Source organism: Grus americana, chromosome 22 (genome assembly GCF_028858705.1).
Source record: "Grus americana isolate bGruAme1 chromosome 22, bGruAme1.mat, whole genome shotgun sequence".
Classification (NCBI taxonomy): domain Eukaryota; kingdom Metazoa; phylum Chordata; class Aves; order Gruiformes; family Gruidae; genus Grus; species Grus americana.
In genome coordinates, this window is record NC_072873.1 from 2,620,071 (window position 1) to 2,638,164 (window position 18,094).

At 55.2% G+C, this 18,094-nt stretch overlaps 1 protein-coding gene across 1 annotated transcript in view; it reads left to right on the forward strand.

The window, feature by feature from the left end:
- LASP1 (LIM and SH3 protein 1) overlaps window positions 1–18,094 on the forward strand; it is a 33,821-nt gene that overhangs the window by 4,400 nt on the left and 11,327 nt on the right. The window contains exons 2-3 of the mRNA XM_054801684.1: window positions 551–645; window positions 15,151–15,235. Coding sequence (XP_054657659.1) covers window positions 551–645; window positions 15,151–15,235 — 180 coding nt within the window. The remainder of the gene's footprint in view (window positions 1–550; window positions 646–15,150; window positions 15,236–18,094) is intronic.

An 18,094-nucleotide genomic window follows, 5' to 3' on the forward strand; every position in this document is an offset into this window, starting at 1 on the left:
GCCGCCAGTGTCAGACTGTCTGCTTCTCATGAGAACCTTTCCTTCTCTGTCTTTGTTTCCTTGGCTTGGTGTCTCTGCAGCCTCACCTGACCTGCTCTTCTGGCTATCTCTTGGCTAACATCAGCAAAAAACCCCTAAAGCAGCAACTTTGAAGCCTGCAAACCACAGCTGCTAACTCTGCTGACGGTCTCTCTGCTCACAGGGGTTTGTGTTGTGGCTCCTGAGTAGGAGGCTTCTCCTATTCTGTATTTGGCCGAGCCCAATGAATTCCTGGTCTGGAGACAAGGAGGCAAGATGCTGCCATAATGCAAATCTCAAGTGTTTCTGCCCTCTTGAGATAAGATGCATTGGGAGGGTAAGGGGGGGATTTACTTGTGTCCCAGACCAGCAAGAATATTGTCTGTCCTCTAGGTTTTGTAGGGCTCGTAGATGCCATCACTGACATCTCTAGGCTGGAGGAGCCGCTGAGTTTGAGCTGTGCGATTCTAGTGGGACGTGGCCCTGTTTTGCAAGTCACTCGTGTTAATGATTCTCTTGTCTCTGTTTCCAGTTCTGGCATAAAGCATGTTTCCACTGCGAGACCTGCAAGATGACCCTAAACATGAAAAACTACAAGGGCTACGAGAAGAAGCCGTATTGCAATGCGTAAGTGTCTGCTGCCTGCTCTCATTGCTGCTGAGAAAGTGTTGGGCCCGGGAGGTGCTGTAGGATTTGCTGGACCCTCCTCCTTAAGCCCAGGTCCTGACCCCCCTGAAATGAGGGGTGTGGGGATCCCCGAGCTCTGCAGAAACGCTTTCCCTGCTGCTCTGCAGCATTTTCTGGGAATGTGTGTGAAGCCCTGGCTGAAGGGGTCACACTGGCCAATTAATACCAGTATTAAAACAGTGTTTTCCAGGCTTAAATGGCAGCTGATGGCTGCTCTCCAGTTCCAGCTTGAACAGACAAAAGGTGAATAAAATTCAAATACAAGCAGGCATTTACATGGAGTTGATCTTAATCTGTATCCCCTTAAAGAAGGGGAAATAAAAAGGTGTGTATACCAGCCCAGGTGAATACAGGTGTCTGGGGAGAGGAGAAATGTCCTTTTGTGCCGGGACGCGTGTGTCACTGCTGGGCTCATGGCCAGGGGCATTCACCCTCATCTACTGGCGCTTGCCCTGGGGGTTACGAAGGCGAATGCATCTGGAGGTAAATACAGCTTGAATGCAAAATCCTTCTCTCCTGAGCGGTGTGGGGGAGATGGAGGCAGAGCAAGGTAGGGTGAGGGCAGCTGCCTGTACCTCAGTTTGCTTTCCTGGATCTTTCAAGCTACTTCTGAGTGGTGGGTGTTCACCGGCCCCTGTTTTTTCCTCTGAAGCAGGACCCTTAACTGTGCCCTGCATTGTGAATGCCAGCCCCTACTCAGTCCTGAGCTCTACGTGCCTGACGTGTTTCTTAACGTCTATAAAGCAGCTTTGCAATGAGATTTTTTGGTAGCTGCTTCTTAGACATTAATAGTTCTTAGAAAGAAAATTAGATAACATAATACTACTTGGCACTTGTCTAGCATTGTCTGTTCACAGAGTACTTTACAAAACTTTAATCCTGACAACATCCTTGTAAGATGGGTATTACCCTATTAATGTCTAAGGCGAGGAGAAAGGAGAAGCAGTAAGACCATCAGCTGTATGATGCCTTGGCACAAAAGCGCTCCAGAAGCGGGTTTTTAAGTTGGTTATTGCTGATATTAGGTGTTGGTGAGGATGACCTTGGACAAATAACAGTCAAAACTTCTGTTGAACTGGGATGAGACTGGTAGCATTCGAGTCTTGGCTGGTAATGGTTGTGTCCTGGGATCTCACCTGAAATGCAGGGTGGCAGTGGTGTGAAGAGGAGTAAATAACTCCTGGTTATGTAGCTGTATGGGGGCCACCAGCACTATTGGAGCTCCAGTGTCAGAGGTGAAACTGGGAACTTCCCGGCGTAGCGTGGGAGGAACCCCGTGGTCTGAGGCAGGGCGAGCTGTCGATTCGAGGGACTCTTGGACTGCGTGGGTGTCTCACCCTGCCGTGGTGGTCCAACCAGCCTGGGATCTGTGAGCTTGAGACCTTCACTTGCAGAGAGCTGCAGGAGATAAGACCTCTTGTAGTGTCCTGAACCAAAGCTTTCTTCTCTGGACCGTGGGCACCCTGGTACGGGCTCTGGCAGAGCCTTGCCTGGCACCGTGTGTTGGGCACCGCCATCCCTGGTGCTTCTGCCTCTGGCCATAGGGATGGGCCTGGGGTCCCCGCCTGTGCTCTCTCCCTCCGGGCTGCTGGAAGGGAAGTGGGATAATAATGGGAAATTCCTGAGATTCCAAGGAGTCTGTGCAACCTCGACCCATCTCAGTTTCTCAACCCCCTCTGCTTAAGAGCTCCCTTTGATGCTGGCTTGCTGTCTTAACCCTTTAGCAGCCTCCCTGCAGCAGAGGCAGTTGGCTCTTGCCTCTACCCAGGGTAGCCCTGGATGTTCAAACCGTGCACAGAAACCCGTGTTTAGTGCTTTGTTCTTCCTACCTTGCCTGGCTGTGCCTTAAAGCAAAGCGAGAGCAGCTGAAAACTGCCGGCACGTGAGGTTTGCCTCCGGCTCTGCTGCCAGCCCCTTGTTTGCCGGGGCGGAGGCTGTACGGTGTTGATGCCTGGACCTGGGGTGAAGGGAAGCTCCAGGCAGAGGACGTGGGCTTGGTTCCTTCTCAGCTGCTGCTCCTGGAGTATCCTGAGGAGGAAGAAGCGTCTGGGCAAGGTGAGTGCCTGGCAAAGGACAGCCCAGAAGGAGCCCACCCCTTCCAAACGGCTCTTCCTGATGTTGGAGTTGAGGGGCAACATCTTCTATCCCCCGAGAAGGGGGTGGAAAAGCAACGTTTATCCTGGCAGGGAAAAGGCTGCTTTTCTGAACATGCCTTAGCACAGGGTCTCCTCTGTTTGAGCCGTGGCCTTCTGCCAAATTCCTGAGTTTCTTTCTTCAAGAGAGCAGGAGGAAGAGGGCTGGGCTTCCTCCCTATCTGACATTACCCCAGCAGTAAATCTGTGTGAAGCCTTTCAAGAAGGTGGCTGGTTAACTCTGCCCGTTGCCCTCCCCGTGCCCATCAGCACTGGGAACTGGCTTGGTGGCAGATGTGACCATCTCCACCCTCCTCACCATGCCTCTTCTGATGTCAGCTGGGTACTGGGGTGACTGGTTGTTCACTGGAAGCAGCAGTCAAGGCTGGGCTCATCTTTTTACATGAGCACTTTGAACTTGAAGTGGAGGAAGGGCAATATCCAGGTGAAGTTTGAGACTTCTGCAAACAAAGTGACGGTTGGACTTGATGATTTTAAAGGTCTTTTCCAACCTTAAAGGTCCTATGATTCTACAAAAGGCAGGGGGAGAGCCTGGCTGCAAGGGACTGTGTGTGTGTTCCAGGGGACCAGCTGCTCCCAAATATGCGTTATATATAGGCTTTAATTTCTTCCCCCTTGTGCTGAAGGGATAACGGAGCTCTGTGCTGCAGCTGGCAGGGCTGAGGCTGGGGGATCGGGGCTGTGTCCCTTAGCCGTGGGTCCTGGACGGAGCTGGTACCCACAGCAGCAGGGCTCCGGTCCCCTCCTGGTGACTGCCGGCTCTGCTTCGCCTCGGTGGTGGCTCAGTGTGCAAGCACAAATCTGTGCCTTGAAAATCCTGTCTGAGAGTTCAAAGCCATGTATTCAGTGTGGGGAGTCGGCATCTTCAGAGACATCGCTGGGCAGCGCTGCCGCTTGAAATGCGAAGAGGAGCTCGCGTACGCCCGGGCGTGGAGCTGTGCGAGGTGGGGAGAAGGAGCAGTGTCCTGCGCAGGAGGCTCCTTTTCTGCCTCGGTCTTGGCTACGAGGTTGTTCTGCTCATCTCCCTTGAGGACATCTAGACGAGACCTGAGGTTAGACTTTATCTTTAGCTGTGGGTTTGCCTGAATTCATGCTGATGTACGTGCAATTGCCCTGTTAGCTGCATCTCTGTTCAGAAAACCCCGCTGCGGCTGCACGCGTGCGTCCCCTGTGCTGGCATCCTGCTGCTGGAGCACGGCTGATCAGAGGGGCTGTCTTTGCTGCCTGCACACCCCACAGTGCTGGATTTTTTTTTAATTTCCTTACTGCTGCAGACTAGCTGGCAGGAAGTTAATGGCCTACTTGCTCAGAGGTCCCTCCTCCCCCACCAAGGAGAAGCAGCCTGGCCTGACAAGCGCAGCATCCTTTGTTTGAACGTGCACGGGGAGATGGTGCTGCTGGCCGAGCCCCTCTGCTCCCCTTTGTGGTCCTGGCTCGGGCTGCCCCACCAGTGCAGAGCACAAGGAAATCACGGTGCTGCTGCATCTCCGTCCCCCTCGCTAAACTGCATTTTTTTCCCCCTCAAAAAGGGGCTAAAGGCTAAGCAATGCTGCCAAAAATATCTTACGTAGGTGTGTCGGCAGGGTCCCCGCTCCCTCCATCTGCCGTACTTGAGTGACTTCAGCTTTCCTTCAAGGAGTTGACTTTCCTTGCAGAGAAACCACACCTGGCATGGTGGTGGCTGCGGGGATCGGGGATCTCGGGGCTGACATTCCTCTTTGCTGAGTCAGGGCAAGCGGCTCCTGGCTCACAGCTTCCCTAGACCTAGCACCCGGTGTTACTGGGGCACAGCGACTGAATGGGAGCTGTAAAACCTCCAATTCCTGGTGATGACCCAAAGAACCTCCCTGGCAGATTTCTCACTGTTAAGATCCTCGCTTTTCCATTCAGCGCAAGTAGCCTGATACCTCTGGGCTAACTCCTTGCTTGGAAAAAGTTAGCGAGCAGCTCTGAGCATCATAAGGAGCCAGTGATCTGTTCTTGGCATTCCTCGCTGCTCCATCTGGTAGCAGCCTACTACATTAATAAAGTGATCTTCCAACTGGGGGGGGCAGGAAGGGAAAGAGGAACAACTGTGTTGCTGGGACGGAGTCCAGGTGTTTATCCGATGCTTTATTTGTGCCGAGTTTCTGGATGAGAAGAACGGCCTTTCTGTCTTGGTGTGCACACTTTGCACACTGCGGAGCTCTGAACAGACTCTGCTTTTTGTCTCGGTGTAAACGAAAGCTGGGCTCCCCATATGCTGCTGGGGGGAAGGACCCCCCCAACACACGTGGCTTTGAGGAGCTGGGGGCTGCAGGTACTCGTGCTTCACCTCTGCTGTGTTTGGGGAAGCGCTCCCTGATGCAGCCTCCGTAGGGGAGAGGGGAATATGGTATATGGGAAAGATTTCCTGAGTAATGATGTGATTTAATGGCTGGAAGGCTGCAAATGTTAGCAAATCCTCTTTGGGGTGGAGTGTCTGTTTTCTGAAGGGCTTACTCCAAGTGCTGTCTGTGTACTGGGGACCTCTCAGAGCTGACACTATTCCTCCTGGAAACCCTAAACCCTTCTGTCGGGCTCTGCTGCTCCCCCCCTGCCCCGCAGCTGATCCCTTCTCCCCATGGCTGGCTTCTCCCTGCAGTGGATGCTACTGGAGATGAGTTTAAACCGGTGACGCCCCGGTGTGCACAAGCCAAAGCATTTGTGGGTGAAGCCTCTGCAGAGGTGGGCGAGGGGGAAATCTCACTGTGACTCTTTGCAGGTTACTGCTCTCCCTCCCGGGCTCACCCTGCATTGCCGTGTTGCTCCTTCCCAATAGTCCCAGACGTTCTCCACCTGGGAGGTGTTTGGACTTGGGAGGAGGGGAATATGTGCTCCTGCTTCAGGTGTTTGGTGCCTGCTTATTGTGAAAGCCTAATCCTAGCAAAGCAGATGGTGAGCTTGTTCTCCAAGAAACACTATCGCCCGTAGTCAGGGTGTGCCGTGTCGGTGGGTGAGGGTCCTTCTGCTGTCCCTGTCCTGCCGCGCACGGAGTGCAGCAAAACCGAGCCGGCGTCCCCGCTCCTCCTGCCCGGGGCTGGCAGGCAGCAGCACAGCTCACCCTGCACTGGGGGGTGTTTGTGGGTTCAGGCAGAGCTCCAGGGCTTGGCAGCTGCCTGCAGCGCTGCCCGGGGAGGGGGCAGCGGCCACGCGGTGCCCTTGGAGCCTGGAGCACAGGGTTTGGGCTGAGGCTGCGGCACTGACCTCGCCGGGGGGGCAGGCTGTAGATGAATGTTGACTTTCCTAAACTTGCTTATCCATGCCTGGGGCCAAGAAACCTTGTGGAAAAACCCAGCTCCGTTGCGATGCCTGCTCTGTTCCTGTAAACAGTGGGGGGGGGGGGGGGAGGACAGGACAGGCACCGCTCTGTTTTGGGGGCTCAGCGATGGGAGTGGGGGAGCAACGTGATGAGCAGAGCCCTTTCCAGAAGTGACTTCTGACTTCACAGCTTGGCAACCCCTGTTTTCCTGCATTCACTTGAAATCTTTCCATTATGGATTAAAGCAGGTTCGTGAAAACAAGCTGGTTTTCACTTGGGCGGCGTGCCGCTCTGCAACGCCTGCGGTGACTTGACTGCTGGCAGAGCCTTTGGGGACGGGGGTGAGATGATGCTGCCCGCGCTCACGGGGAGCGGAGCTGGCTGAGCAAAACCTCGCTCCCCGATGCCAAGACGGCCGTGCTAGAGCTGGTGGTGATGGGTTCTGCTTCTCCTGCCTCCTCCAGCCCCGTGGTAGCTAGACACCGGAGCACTGAGCAGGCAATGGGAGGGTCTTGGAGAAATGGTTTCCTACAAAGTTGTGCTCTGAGTTAGTTTATGCAAAGCCAATATTTGGGCGGGCTGGGAGAAGGCAGCAGCTGCACATGTGGAGGGCTGGACCAGCCATTTTGGCAGCTTCTCCCTGAAAATGCTGGGAGGAACTGAAGTCTTTTTCCGCAGCCTGCTCTTTTGTAGTAGGGTGTTTGCAAGCTCTCAGCAAAGCAGCGTGCTGCTGCTTTTATTATTAAAAAAAAAAAAAAGAACAATTTATTTTTTTTAAGCTTGTCCCCAAGAATCAGCAACTCTTTGTAAAAGCAGGATGTGAACTTGGGAACCTTCTGGCAGAGCCTATTACTTCCTTTGTTTAAGCCTGATGCAGCTGCACAAAGGTGACTGTCACCGCTCGGAGGTGCAGGTTTGTGGGCAGGGAAGGGATGCGGTGCGTTTGCTCCCACTGCTAAAGTCTGTGTCACCGCTTGCTGGACGAGCCTGCCAAAAGCACTTGCTTTACAGCAGCCTGTATTGAACACGAGCAACACTGAGCTAGAGAGGCTCTTCTAAACAGTCATCTCAGACATATCTGTGGTGTAAACTAGCCTTGCTGTAGGAACAGCTACGTGTTTGAGTCATGCTGAAGATGCAGAGTCTGGGTCCCGTAGTTAACGGACCTCCATCAGTTGGCTCTTTGTAGAGCAGCTGGATGGTACCGTGATGCAGTAAATGAGTTTTTACAGATGTGTCCCACCAGTCTCTTCATCGGAGAAGTTTAACTCCGTTTCCAGTTTGTGCGAAGCTCCAAAGGCGGAAGTTCAAGTGCTGCCACTTAACTTGGCTTTGTGGGAAGGCAATTCTCGGAGGCGAAATCCACTTTTAGGGCAGGACTGAGACATGATGGGGTGCGAGTGCTTGGAGATTCACATCAGTCTGGAGCTGAGATTGCTGGCGCATCCTTTATGCTGCTGCTCTGGGCCCGGGAAGGTGAAAACGCTGCCTGGGTCTAATTTATGGGCCATGAGGAACCTGGGACTGAGATGCTGGTATGGTGTGTGGGAGGAGGGGGCTGTGCTTGCTTTCTAATGTCCCTCCCAAAGGAGCTTCCCACCTTAGCGCCTTGCCTTTGGTTGTGCAGCTATTGCTCGTGGCTCCTCAAATGAACCGGCTGAGCTCTTTCTGCCGTGGCTGTAGTGATGCTGGGGGGGGGAAAAGCAGAGCTGCTCGGGGAAGGGCTGTGAGATGCACAGAGCAGGAGGACCCTTCTCCCATGGGAACCCTCCGACTCACTGTTAACAGCGAGTAGGGTAAACTTTCATCTGCTTTGGATTTGCTGTACTCAAACAACTCCTAATGCAGGAGCCAAATGGGCTCTGTCTGGCCGGAGGAGACTCGATTGACCTGATTTTGCAATGCAGCAACAAAATGTCTCATCTCTGGTGGCTGTGGCTGGACCGGCGCAGCCTCACTGGGGTATCTTGCCAAGAGCTCGTACGCAGAGTCTTGCTGCGGCCAGTAAAGCTCCTTTTTTTTTGGTGGAGGAACTGCATGCGCTGGGTTTTGTGGGGTGAGCAGCCGCCTTCTCTGTGGCTAACACCTGCCTGGCTTGAGGTGTTGCTGTGATGCAGGAAACAATTTGGACTATGTCTTGGGGGGGAGCAGGTGCTGTGCTGTGCCGAGGCGGGGGCCGGCTGCCTGCACAGGGTAGATGCCCTCTGGAAAGTGGGGCTGTCTCTGCCATCGCTGCCCCTCCCTCCTTAGCTGGCCGTTCAGTCGCTTTTGCAGCGTGTGAAACCTGGGGTGGTTTGCCTTAGCGTCTCTCTTGGTGGGTGTAATCACCCGAGGTCCTGCGGAGCGGCAGATTAAAGGGGGTATTTTTTTTTTCTGCCAGCCCCGAGCAAGGATGCTGTGCCGCCGCTGCCCTGAGCCTTCGCTCCGTCACGTGTCCCTCTGCCCCACATATTCGGTGCCGCTTCGTTTAATCTGACAGCAGCCCCCCGCAGCGGGGAATTGGGGGGGGGGGAAGGGATCCCGTGTGTCCCATTCGTTAAACTCTAATCAGGCAGAGGATGGATGCCAGCAGTGTCTGCGAGGAGAGACCCTGAAGTGCGAGGCCAATCCACTGGCCGTCTGGCAGCTCTGTCCCCGAGACCAGCAGGCTCCTCTCCATCAGTCGTTACAATAATCCGCGTCTGCCTGCCTGATGGAGCAGCTGTGGGGATGCCGAGGGCTCGGTGCGCGCTCACCCTGCCCGGGCTCTGCGCCCTTCTGCTTCACAGCCTCTGGCTCGGCTGCTGCAGCGTCACCGAAGCCGTGGAGCACCGGGCGGTCCCCAAGACTCGCCAAAATTTGACTCCCTGCTTCACGCTCCTGCATCCCCATCCCCTTAGGCAGGGGAAAACACCGTGATGCTCAGAGCGAAGCATTTGGATCCTGTTGTAGCATCAGCCAGAAGTAGGAACCAGGGGCAGCTCCCTGCAGGTAGCTTGCATGGGTGTCTTTTTTTCCCCCCCCCCCCCCCGGCTCTCATTTGTTCTTGAAAGGTTACTGCTTTTGCCTGGATAGCTATTACTTAGCGGCAGACTTTACACAAATGTCACTTCTAAGGATGCGTGGGACTAATTATTTCCCTGCAGTTTGTCAGAAGAGGGATGGCTTGAAGCAGCTTCCCCCGTTTGTCTTCTCGGGCTGCTTGTGCCTGGAGCCTGTGGAGCCTGGAGGGTTTTCTAACGACCTTAACGTGACTCTGGTTCCCCACACAGTTCTCTACCTGTTGCCCTAACTTAGGAAACAAGTGCTTCTGCAGCAGAGGGAGGGAGCGAAGGGCATCAGGGCAGGTGTGCATGTGTTACGGGAGCGTACACGAGTGTGACACTGGCAGGGCACCTGCTGGCAGCGGCCGGATGAGCTCATGCAGCGCGGTCCCATCTGCAGCTGCCGGCAGAAAGCCTCTTCTTCCGTGGGCTTTGGGCTCGGCGCGGCGTGGAGGCTGCTGTGGTGGGCACCGAAATTCCAGCTGGTTCCAGTTTTGGAAGCCTTTGGCTCTGGTCGCTGTTGGTGAGGGCGGCTGTTCGGTAATTGCACGGGTGGGTTTGGCGTGCGATGCTCACGCCGCTTCTGAAAGAGCGAGGCAGGTTGAGCAATAAGCACCCTTCCCCTTCCCTGCTTCCCCAGCCAAGACCTATTTATGGTGATGGCTGGGGGGGGCAGGGAGGACCCATGGCTTGGCTCCTTCCTCGCTTTTGACTGCGAGAAGGGGGAGAACCGGGTCTGCTCCGCCACGAGACCGCCCCACGCGAGGAGGGACGTGCCCATCTCCGCTGCAGATCCCGCAGACGCCCCGTTCCCACGCGCACGCTGCCTCCCAAGGCAATTCACTCGCTGCTTTCTCATTAAGGTTTAATTTATTGCTGACTATTACTGTGGCTGATTCTCATGCATAGGAGATGGGGGGGTTTTTTCCCCTCTCTGGTGTGTGGTGGGGATCCGGGCGTCTGTGTTTGTACTGGCTGGGCAGGGGGAAGCGCTGGCTTCAGCGGTGGGGGGGGCTGTCACCGCTCCTGCATCAGGAACCCCTGGCCTTAAATTCCCCAAGGACTGAAATGCCTTTTCTTTATCGGGCAGATCTCGTGAGCCGGGGAGAAAAGCGATGCCTAATCTTAGGGGAAAGGCGCTCAACTTGTGCATTTCTTCCTACGCCTCGCGCAGACGGACCCGTTTCTGTTGTCTCCTAACGACAGTCTGCAGGGGCTCGAGGCTGAGTAAAAAGCAGCCTCAAATCCTTGGGAGGCGGCTTCACAATCTGACAGAAGTGGAAACCTAATTCTAGCTCAGTCCATGTGCTCTATGGTTATCTCTTCCTCTCCCTTGCCAGACTGCGGCCGTAGCAGAGCACAGCCCGCTGTGGGTACGGTGTCCCCGTAAATGCAAGAAGCGGGGCTGTCGGCTGGTTTTTAGGGTGGGTTTTTTTCCCTACAACCGTGGCTTTTCAGCTCCTCTGAGCTCCACGAAGATGAATTTCTCCATTTCCAGCCCTTGCAGTGACGGGGGCTTCCCTCCTCCCTGCATCCGGAGGCTGCTGCTGGGGACTTGTCTTCTCCCCGGCGTTATTAGCATGCCCAGGGCATGGGATGCAGTTGCCATGGCAATGTGATGATTTCGGCTGGCAGCACCAGCAGATAGTACGGGAGCTCCCGGGCCATGACTGAGCTGTAAATGCAGCTCTGGCTGGCGGTGCACGCAACTTAAAAATTGCATTTGCCCTTCACAGGAGCCATATGTCTTGCTGTGTGACTTCCCTGCCAGCCTGGGGCTGTGGGCAGCCCTCTGTCCCTGTGCTCTTTAGGGGACGGGGCTGTTAAAATTAGGGATCTCTGCAAAAGCTGGTGCTGAGCAGCAGGAAGAAGCCTCTGGATTTGCAAAGACCCCAGGGAGCGGTGATGGCACTCAGCTGCCCTCGTAGGACAGGGATGTAGCTCTGGTTCCCATCCTCACGGCAGGTCTCGGGCTCTGTGTAGCCTGTTGCCTTCCAGACCTGATCCGCAGATGGAGGATTAGCGATCTGGGAGGGCATTTAGGCTTTTAGCTGTTTGTATTTAAAAAGTGGCTTTGTTTCCTTTGACCTTGGTATGAGTCAGGCGGTGACTTCCAAGAAACTCAGGAAAGGGCTCCAGGATGCGAGCGGTAACTCGGGTAAAACAAGAGACAAGTCTCAGGACTGTCCTCTCGTGCCCCTGTAAGCTGAGGTAGTGCACTTATTGGATTAGCACTGTTGTTAATTAAGCCTCAGCTCCCCCAGCAGCTGCCTAATGGCACCTGGGTTTGGACCAGAAAAAATGCCCATCTCCTGCTGATGCTGTTTGCTCCCGACTCTGCCCAGCAGACACCAGACCATAACGTGCCCCACTCTTGGGAAGGGGGAAGGAGTCATTCCCAGGAGTGGCCGAGGTGCAGCACCCCTTGAGCAGGGGCTGTTAGATGCAGCTGCCTTGGTCCCTGGAGCTTGTGGGCTGCTAAGAAGGGTTTTGTCATCTTTGCAACAACATAAGGACCCGCTTCCCTCCACGCTGTCCCTTCGAGGTATGACTGCATCAACCCAGAGACTAGCGCGATTGCAGCAGCCTTTACGTGAGCAATCTCTGCTAACCAGAGGCCAAGCTGGGGCGATGGAATTGAGACGGAGCCCCTCCTTCGCCAGCCCCCGTGGCTGTTCATCTCTGCTGGCAGCAGACAGCAGCTGCTGTGGATTTGGTCCCAAGGTGTCTTACGCTGGTTTGCTGCTTCTAAAATGTCACTCGCCGGCACGGCTCCGCAGCAGGGGCGCTTGCCGAGCTTTTGCTGAAGCGTGGGTCAGGCTAGCACCCACCCAGACATCCACACTCCGGTGGCACCGGCCGGTGGAAGAGCAGAAACCGTGGGCAAAATGTCCAGAGCATCTCAATAAACAGCAAACCCCTGCCCAGGTCTGCGGTGTGGCATCACCCAGTGTCTGTCGTTCCCGGTGAGTGCAGGACCCTCCTGGAGAATCAGATTTTATCATTATTGGAATCTTAATGCGGGAATTTCTCTGCAGCAAGCTGCAGGCTTGGTGAAATATCTGCCTTGATATTGTATGCCAGTGCGAAGCCCTGACGTACCAGTGCCTGAAGGCAGTGGGGAAGGGAGCCTGAACGCACAGTGTTATATCCCCTCTAATCAGATTAATCTAACCAGAGATTAAACTCTATCCTTCAAGCAGTTGGTGATCTGTTGTTTGTCTGAAAACTGATTCTTTGTCCTTTTCCATCTTACTGGTGGAAGTTGAGGGGGGGGGCTGTGGAGGGTTAATTTAGGTTTGGTTGGTGTGGGTGCAGCTTTGTCCTCTGTGCTCCCCTGCACCCCGGTGAAGGATGGGGGCTGGCTGGGGTCTCATGGCCGATGCCCATCAGACGCTCGTGGGATGGCTGTCCTCGTGTGGGCTGGGGGGGGGGGGCAGAGTATTTCCCAACCCTGGTGTTGACTCCCACCTCCCCCAGAGCAGCAGGCACCCAGGGTGGTGCCGATGGGCCACGGCAGCAGGTGACGTCCAGCAGGACAAGACCTGGAGCAGGGAGCTGCTGTGGGGTTTTTTTTTTTTTGGGGGGGGGAAGCTGGCTGGAGGTTGGGTTCCTCTGCCATGCTGTGCACCATGGGGATAGGAGCAGGCAGCGAGCTGCTGCTTGCTGAGTTGTCTTTTCCCCTTTCTGCAAACCACATCTGCATTGTTTGGTTTCTGTGTGTAAGGCGGGGGGGAGGGATGTCTTTATTTTTTCAGTGAGGCTGAGGCAGCTATTTTTATTCTTGAGTTTCCTGCATTGCTGCTTTACGGAGGTATGTGCTGCCCTTGCAGGTCTGTGGTTGCCTATCTGTCGCTGTCCTGCTCTGACAGCGCTGCTCTCCAGCAGCAGCTTTCAACCAGACTCCATGCACAGCTGGTTTGCTTTCTGCTCATTTGACCACACTTTTAATTAGCCTTGGGCAGAGGTGCTAATGCTGATTCTGTAGAGAGATAATTGCTAATGCCTGAGCACACAAGCTCCCAAAACAGAGCCCAGGGGCTTCTTAAGACCCACAAAGCCCCATTTCATGTGGTCTGGGAAGGGGCAGGAGCTCCAGCTGCCCTGTGGTTTGCTGCGTAGCGCTCAGGAGAGCTTGGTTCAGTTGGGCTACAGCGATGTGGGAACTGGAGGCTGCACAGCCTGAATTACGGCCCTGGAACTGGGCTCAGCGTTGTGCTCAAAGCCTTCAGATCCCAAAGAGTGAGTGAGTGAGACCTCCCCGTTATCCTCTGCGAGGAGCTGCTGTCTGTTTTCAGTGGGCTGCTCAGCCCCGGTCACCTTTTCCAAGAGCTACTACAGTGAGGACAGCCGGCTTGCCTGGCTTTGCAAGAGAATTTATCTGAGTTCTTGCATGTATTTGAAAGCGAAGCGGGGCTGCAGCGTGACGTGCTGCCCTGCTGCCACACGTGTTCAGCGTGAACCAGGGCTGGTGCTGCACTAAGCAGTAACTTTCCTAAAATCCTGCGAGCTGTTCCCACCGCGCAACGTGGGAGTCCTGCTTTCGCTCTGTCAGAGCAACCTCTGACCCTTTCAAAAGACAGTTTTCCCCTTCTCGCTCTCTATCTGCATTCCGCCCCTGAAGCGCTGCTGTGGGATGTCTTCGGTTTCTTTGCCATCCCGTGAGAGCGGTTGCCATCTGTCCAGTGTCAGATTTCCTCTCCGGGCATTTCTCGGGGAGCGTTGTGCACGGAGGGCTTTGCTTCCACGAGGAGCCTGGAAACGAAACGTTCCTCTTGCAAACGGTTTCCTCCGCACGTCTTGCAACGCTCCAGATACAGCGAGGGTGGCTGCCAGGACTGGATCTGGCTGTGGGCGAGAGCATCCTCCGAGATGCAGGATGTAAAGGACCAGCCCTGGCTGGTGAAGCATCGTGGTGTTGGGACTGACCCTGCCACGTCTTGGCAGCGTGAGGGACAAGCCGTAACTGCCGTCGGGGTCTGGTCAAGCCCAGCCCGGGGGTGTTTGCACGCTGAACCTCCCCCGGTACGGCAGCGATTTGCCTCTTGCTGTTTTCCCTGTCTCCTGGAGCTGGGAATGGCCACGTGAAGTTCATCCGTCTGCTTGGACAGGGCTTGTAGCCACCTCCAGCTTTAGGGTTAGATATTTATTTTCTCCAAATACCTGAATTCTTCTAGCTGTTCATTTACGTTGTCTATAGCAAAGGCTGCGTGCGCTTCCAGAAACTGCTATATGGCACTTCAGAACAATAGCAGCTGGCTCGTAGCCACAGCGTGATGGAGCTCTCCTGCTTTACCCTCCCATTCCGGGCACGTCCTAAGGATTCACTGACCGTGTTGAACTGGTGCAGGTAACTGGTGCAGCCCGTGCCCCAAGATGGGAACAGTTACGCTGACATGGTTTACGCTAGGGTCGTGATATTCTGTAGCACCAGGAAACCGTAACGTGAGGTTTGTGCGGCTGAAACTTCAGTAAAATAAGCAAGTGAAGCCACCCTGCTCCCCTCTGACTCTTCACAGCTGAAACAGTGAAAGGGGCACGGTCGTTAGCAGCATTTGTGTGGACTAATGTTACCCTGAGGACTGTTTAATGAAAAATTGAAAGCCTCCAAGAAGATGTGTTAAGGTCTTTCCAGAAATCACAGGCACAAACCTGGAATGGCTTTAACCCCTGGGAAAAAACCCTCCTCTTCCCCACCCCCCCCCCCCTTTTTTTTTTTTTTGGATGAAGTTTAGCTGAAGGTAATAGATTGTGAGAACGGTGGACCTGCTGGGGAGGGTGTGAGGTGCAGGTGAGCGTGCACGGTGAGAAGTGCCATGGTCCCAAGGGGTTACCGCTACGCCTGCACGTGACGCGTCTGCAGCCCGGTGCTGCCGCTCGCCGCGATGCACCAAAGCGCTCGGCTCTCCTGGGGCGGATGGGAAGGGGCAGCGAGCGTGGCCGTGGCCCGTAGGAACGCTGTGACGGATGATCTCCCTTCTCTCCGCAGACACTACCCGAAGCAGTCCTTCACCATGGTGGCAGACACTCCTGAGAACCTGCGTCTAAAGCAGCAGAGCGAGCTTCAGAGCCAGGTGAGCGCGCGGGTCGCTCCTCACCCGGGGCTGCCGTACGTTGTCCCGTCACCCTACGTTCTCCCGTGCTCTGGGGCTTTCCTGCGTCCTCCACGGAGGAGGGAGAGGTGGGTTTGGGGTTGGATCCCTCCTCTCAGGTCTCACCCATCTCAGCTGTCTGCTGTTCCCTTCGTCCCGGCTGCTGGGACCTCCTGGGGGTGGAAGGGTCCAGCAGGCAGTCTGCCTCTCCCAGTCCATGTCTTGCACCAGTTTACCTCTTCCCGGCTGACATCCAGCCGCACAATCAGGTGAAACAGCAAATGGCTTCATCTGGACAGGCGTCGACTCTCTAGGCGAGTATTTCAGGTAAACCCAAATCTTGTAGGGCTTGAAAGCTCTGGCAAGCAGAAATAAACAGATAGAAAGGATAACGACTGGCACAGATAAGGATTTCTTTCTCTAGTGGGAAGAGCAGAGCCTGTTTGAGAAGGGTGTTGTCCAGACGTGTCCCATTTGATACCCTGAAGGCGTCCCTGGATCCGCAAAAGTCCCCAGCCTTGACGCACGGCCGTGGGCTGGGTTCTCGCGCCGATAACTCCTGATGCTGCGGTGGGACCTGGTCCCTTGGGTGGGCTGAGGAGCAACCCCTGGTTTCCTTCTCTTACTCCAAAACACTGAGAAAAGAAACGTGAGCCACCAGGTTTTGTGGAGAAACAGCTGGAAGGGCAAGGTTAGCTCAGAAACGGGCTGCTCTGGTGGGTGACCCTTCTGCGGGGGACTTTGCTTGCGAGGCCGTGTTGAAGTGTCTCGAGACAATGTCCTGAACCGTCGCCGCGAGCGTCAATGTCGCAGAACTGCAGGCGTGTGCTCAGAGCACGCCGCACTGGAAGAAAACGCGTCCAGCGGCAATTTTGGCTTGAGTCAGCGTCTCGCAGGAGAACGCAGGATGTGGCAACTGTTCTGGGAATCTATTGAATTTCTCTTTTTCTTTGAAAAGGGACAAAAAGGCTGCCCAGAGTGTTGTCCGCAAGGCACGCTAGCTCGGCTCAGCGTTTTGACGGTGTTGGTCTGGGCAGAGGGAGGACGGCTCGGGATTTGCCGTAGTATTTTCAGGGTGAACAGTCATTTTTTTTTGAGATGAGTGCGCTCCTCTCCCGCGCCGCACAGGATGCGGTCACCTTCCTTCCTTCTCTTCCCATTAGCCTGAGAGTGCCAGGAGCTGAAAAGCAGATTGCTTGGGAACGCATCCCGCCGGAGGAGGAGGAGGAAGCTCAGGCCCTCACCTGTTAGCAGATAGAGCTGGTGCTGCCCATGAGTTTTGAAACCTCGCCTTTTGTAAGGTCTCTTCCTCAGAGCGAGTTGCTCAACAGCTCCTTGGCTTGCACAAGCTCAGCTTGGCTCAAGCTTAGAGCTAGAGCTCAGCCTGGGGCTGGCTTTGTGTTTCATAGAGCGGTTAAGGGGACACAGTTGCTTTTCCATGGTAACAATCGAGATAATGCTGTACCGAGTGGTCTGGAGTCTCCAGCGCTGTTTTTACAATGAATTCACGCTCTTCATTAGCTGTTGCTTATTAAAGGAGACCCTGGGGAGGGAGCGTGCTCTGCTGCCAGGGCTTTTCTGTAGCTGCTTGGGACTTTCAGCTCCTCGTGGTGTGCGGGAGGTGGCTGGAGGCAACGCCAGCTGCCTTGCAGGGGAGGGGGTGTCTCCGTTCTTTGGAGCTTGCACCTCCAGAAGTTGGTCACTACAACTCGAACGCCAGCAGGACATTCCAGCCCCTGGGAGAGAAGCAGCCGTGCCCAGCTCTCGGTGGTCTCCTGGACCCTTGGGGGCTGTAAGAGCCTTCTGCGCGCTCTCGGTTGCACGGCAGAAGAGGGGCTGGGGTGCGGGCAGGGTCTGCCAGGAGCCAGCACCCCACTTTTTCAGTGCAAGGGGGGGAGAAGAGGCTGCTGTGGGGGTGCTGGCAGAGCCGCCGCAGAGAGGGAGCGGGAGGGGGGTGGCGTGGCTGAACCAGGTGGAAACTGCGAGGCTGAAGCGCCCGGAGCCCTGGGGTGGATAGATCCTAAACACGCTTCAGATAACATCTTAATTCCTCCGTGCCTTTGTTCTGCCTACAAAAGGGAGTCTCCTATTTTCCAAGCGCCAAAGTTTGTGTTTCTTGAAGCACTCTAGCTAAAACACTAGCAGCCGCTCTGGCTTATTGACAATCCCATCGTACTAATTGCAGGAGCTGAGCAAACCCCTGGGGAAGGGAATGGGTCGCTTCAGCCCTTCCAGAGCAGGCAGAAGGGGTCACAGTCTTGCAAACGAACTGGAGCCGTTAGCTGAGGAAGGCTTGTGGCGAAGGGCTTGCTGGCTCCGCTTTGCAGTGACGACAGCCTGGTAGAAGAGCTTCTGCGCTACGCTTTGGCAGTTTGGGTGTCCCCCCAAAAAGCGCATCCTGGCTAACGCTGCTGGGACAGGCAGAGCTCTGCACCTGGGTCAAGTAGTAAAATGGAGTAAGATCGGGGTTATGTGAGCGGTCGTATCTTGCCTTCAAGCTTGCGTTTGCCAGCCAAACTCAACAGTGAATGAGCCTTTGGTCCGCGGCGCGAGGTTTCCCCGAGCGCGCGTCCCTCCAGACAAGCTGTGGCTGGGAGCTGCAGTAGGAGAAGGGAAACCGCTGGGTCTGTGTCGTCTGCAAGGGATTTCTAACTGGCAGAGGGTCATTCCCCGGCGATGGGAGTGATGCTCCCCAGCAGTTTTGCCCGTTCCTCTGGAGCAGAGATCCTGTGGAGCTGGAGAGCCGCTGTCCTTGTAGATGACCCTGAGGAGGCTGATCCCATATTTCCTCCCACCAAAAATACGCTCCTTGTCCGCCCCGGCGTGACGAGAAAAGCCGGT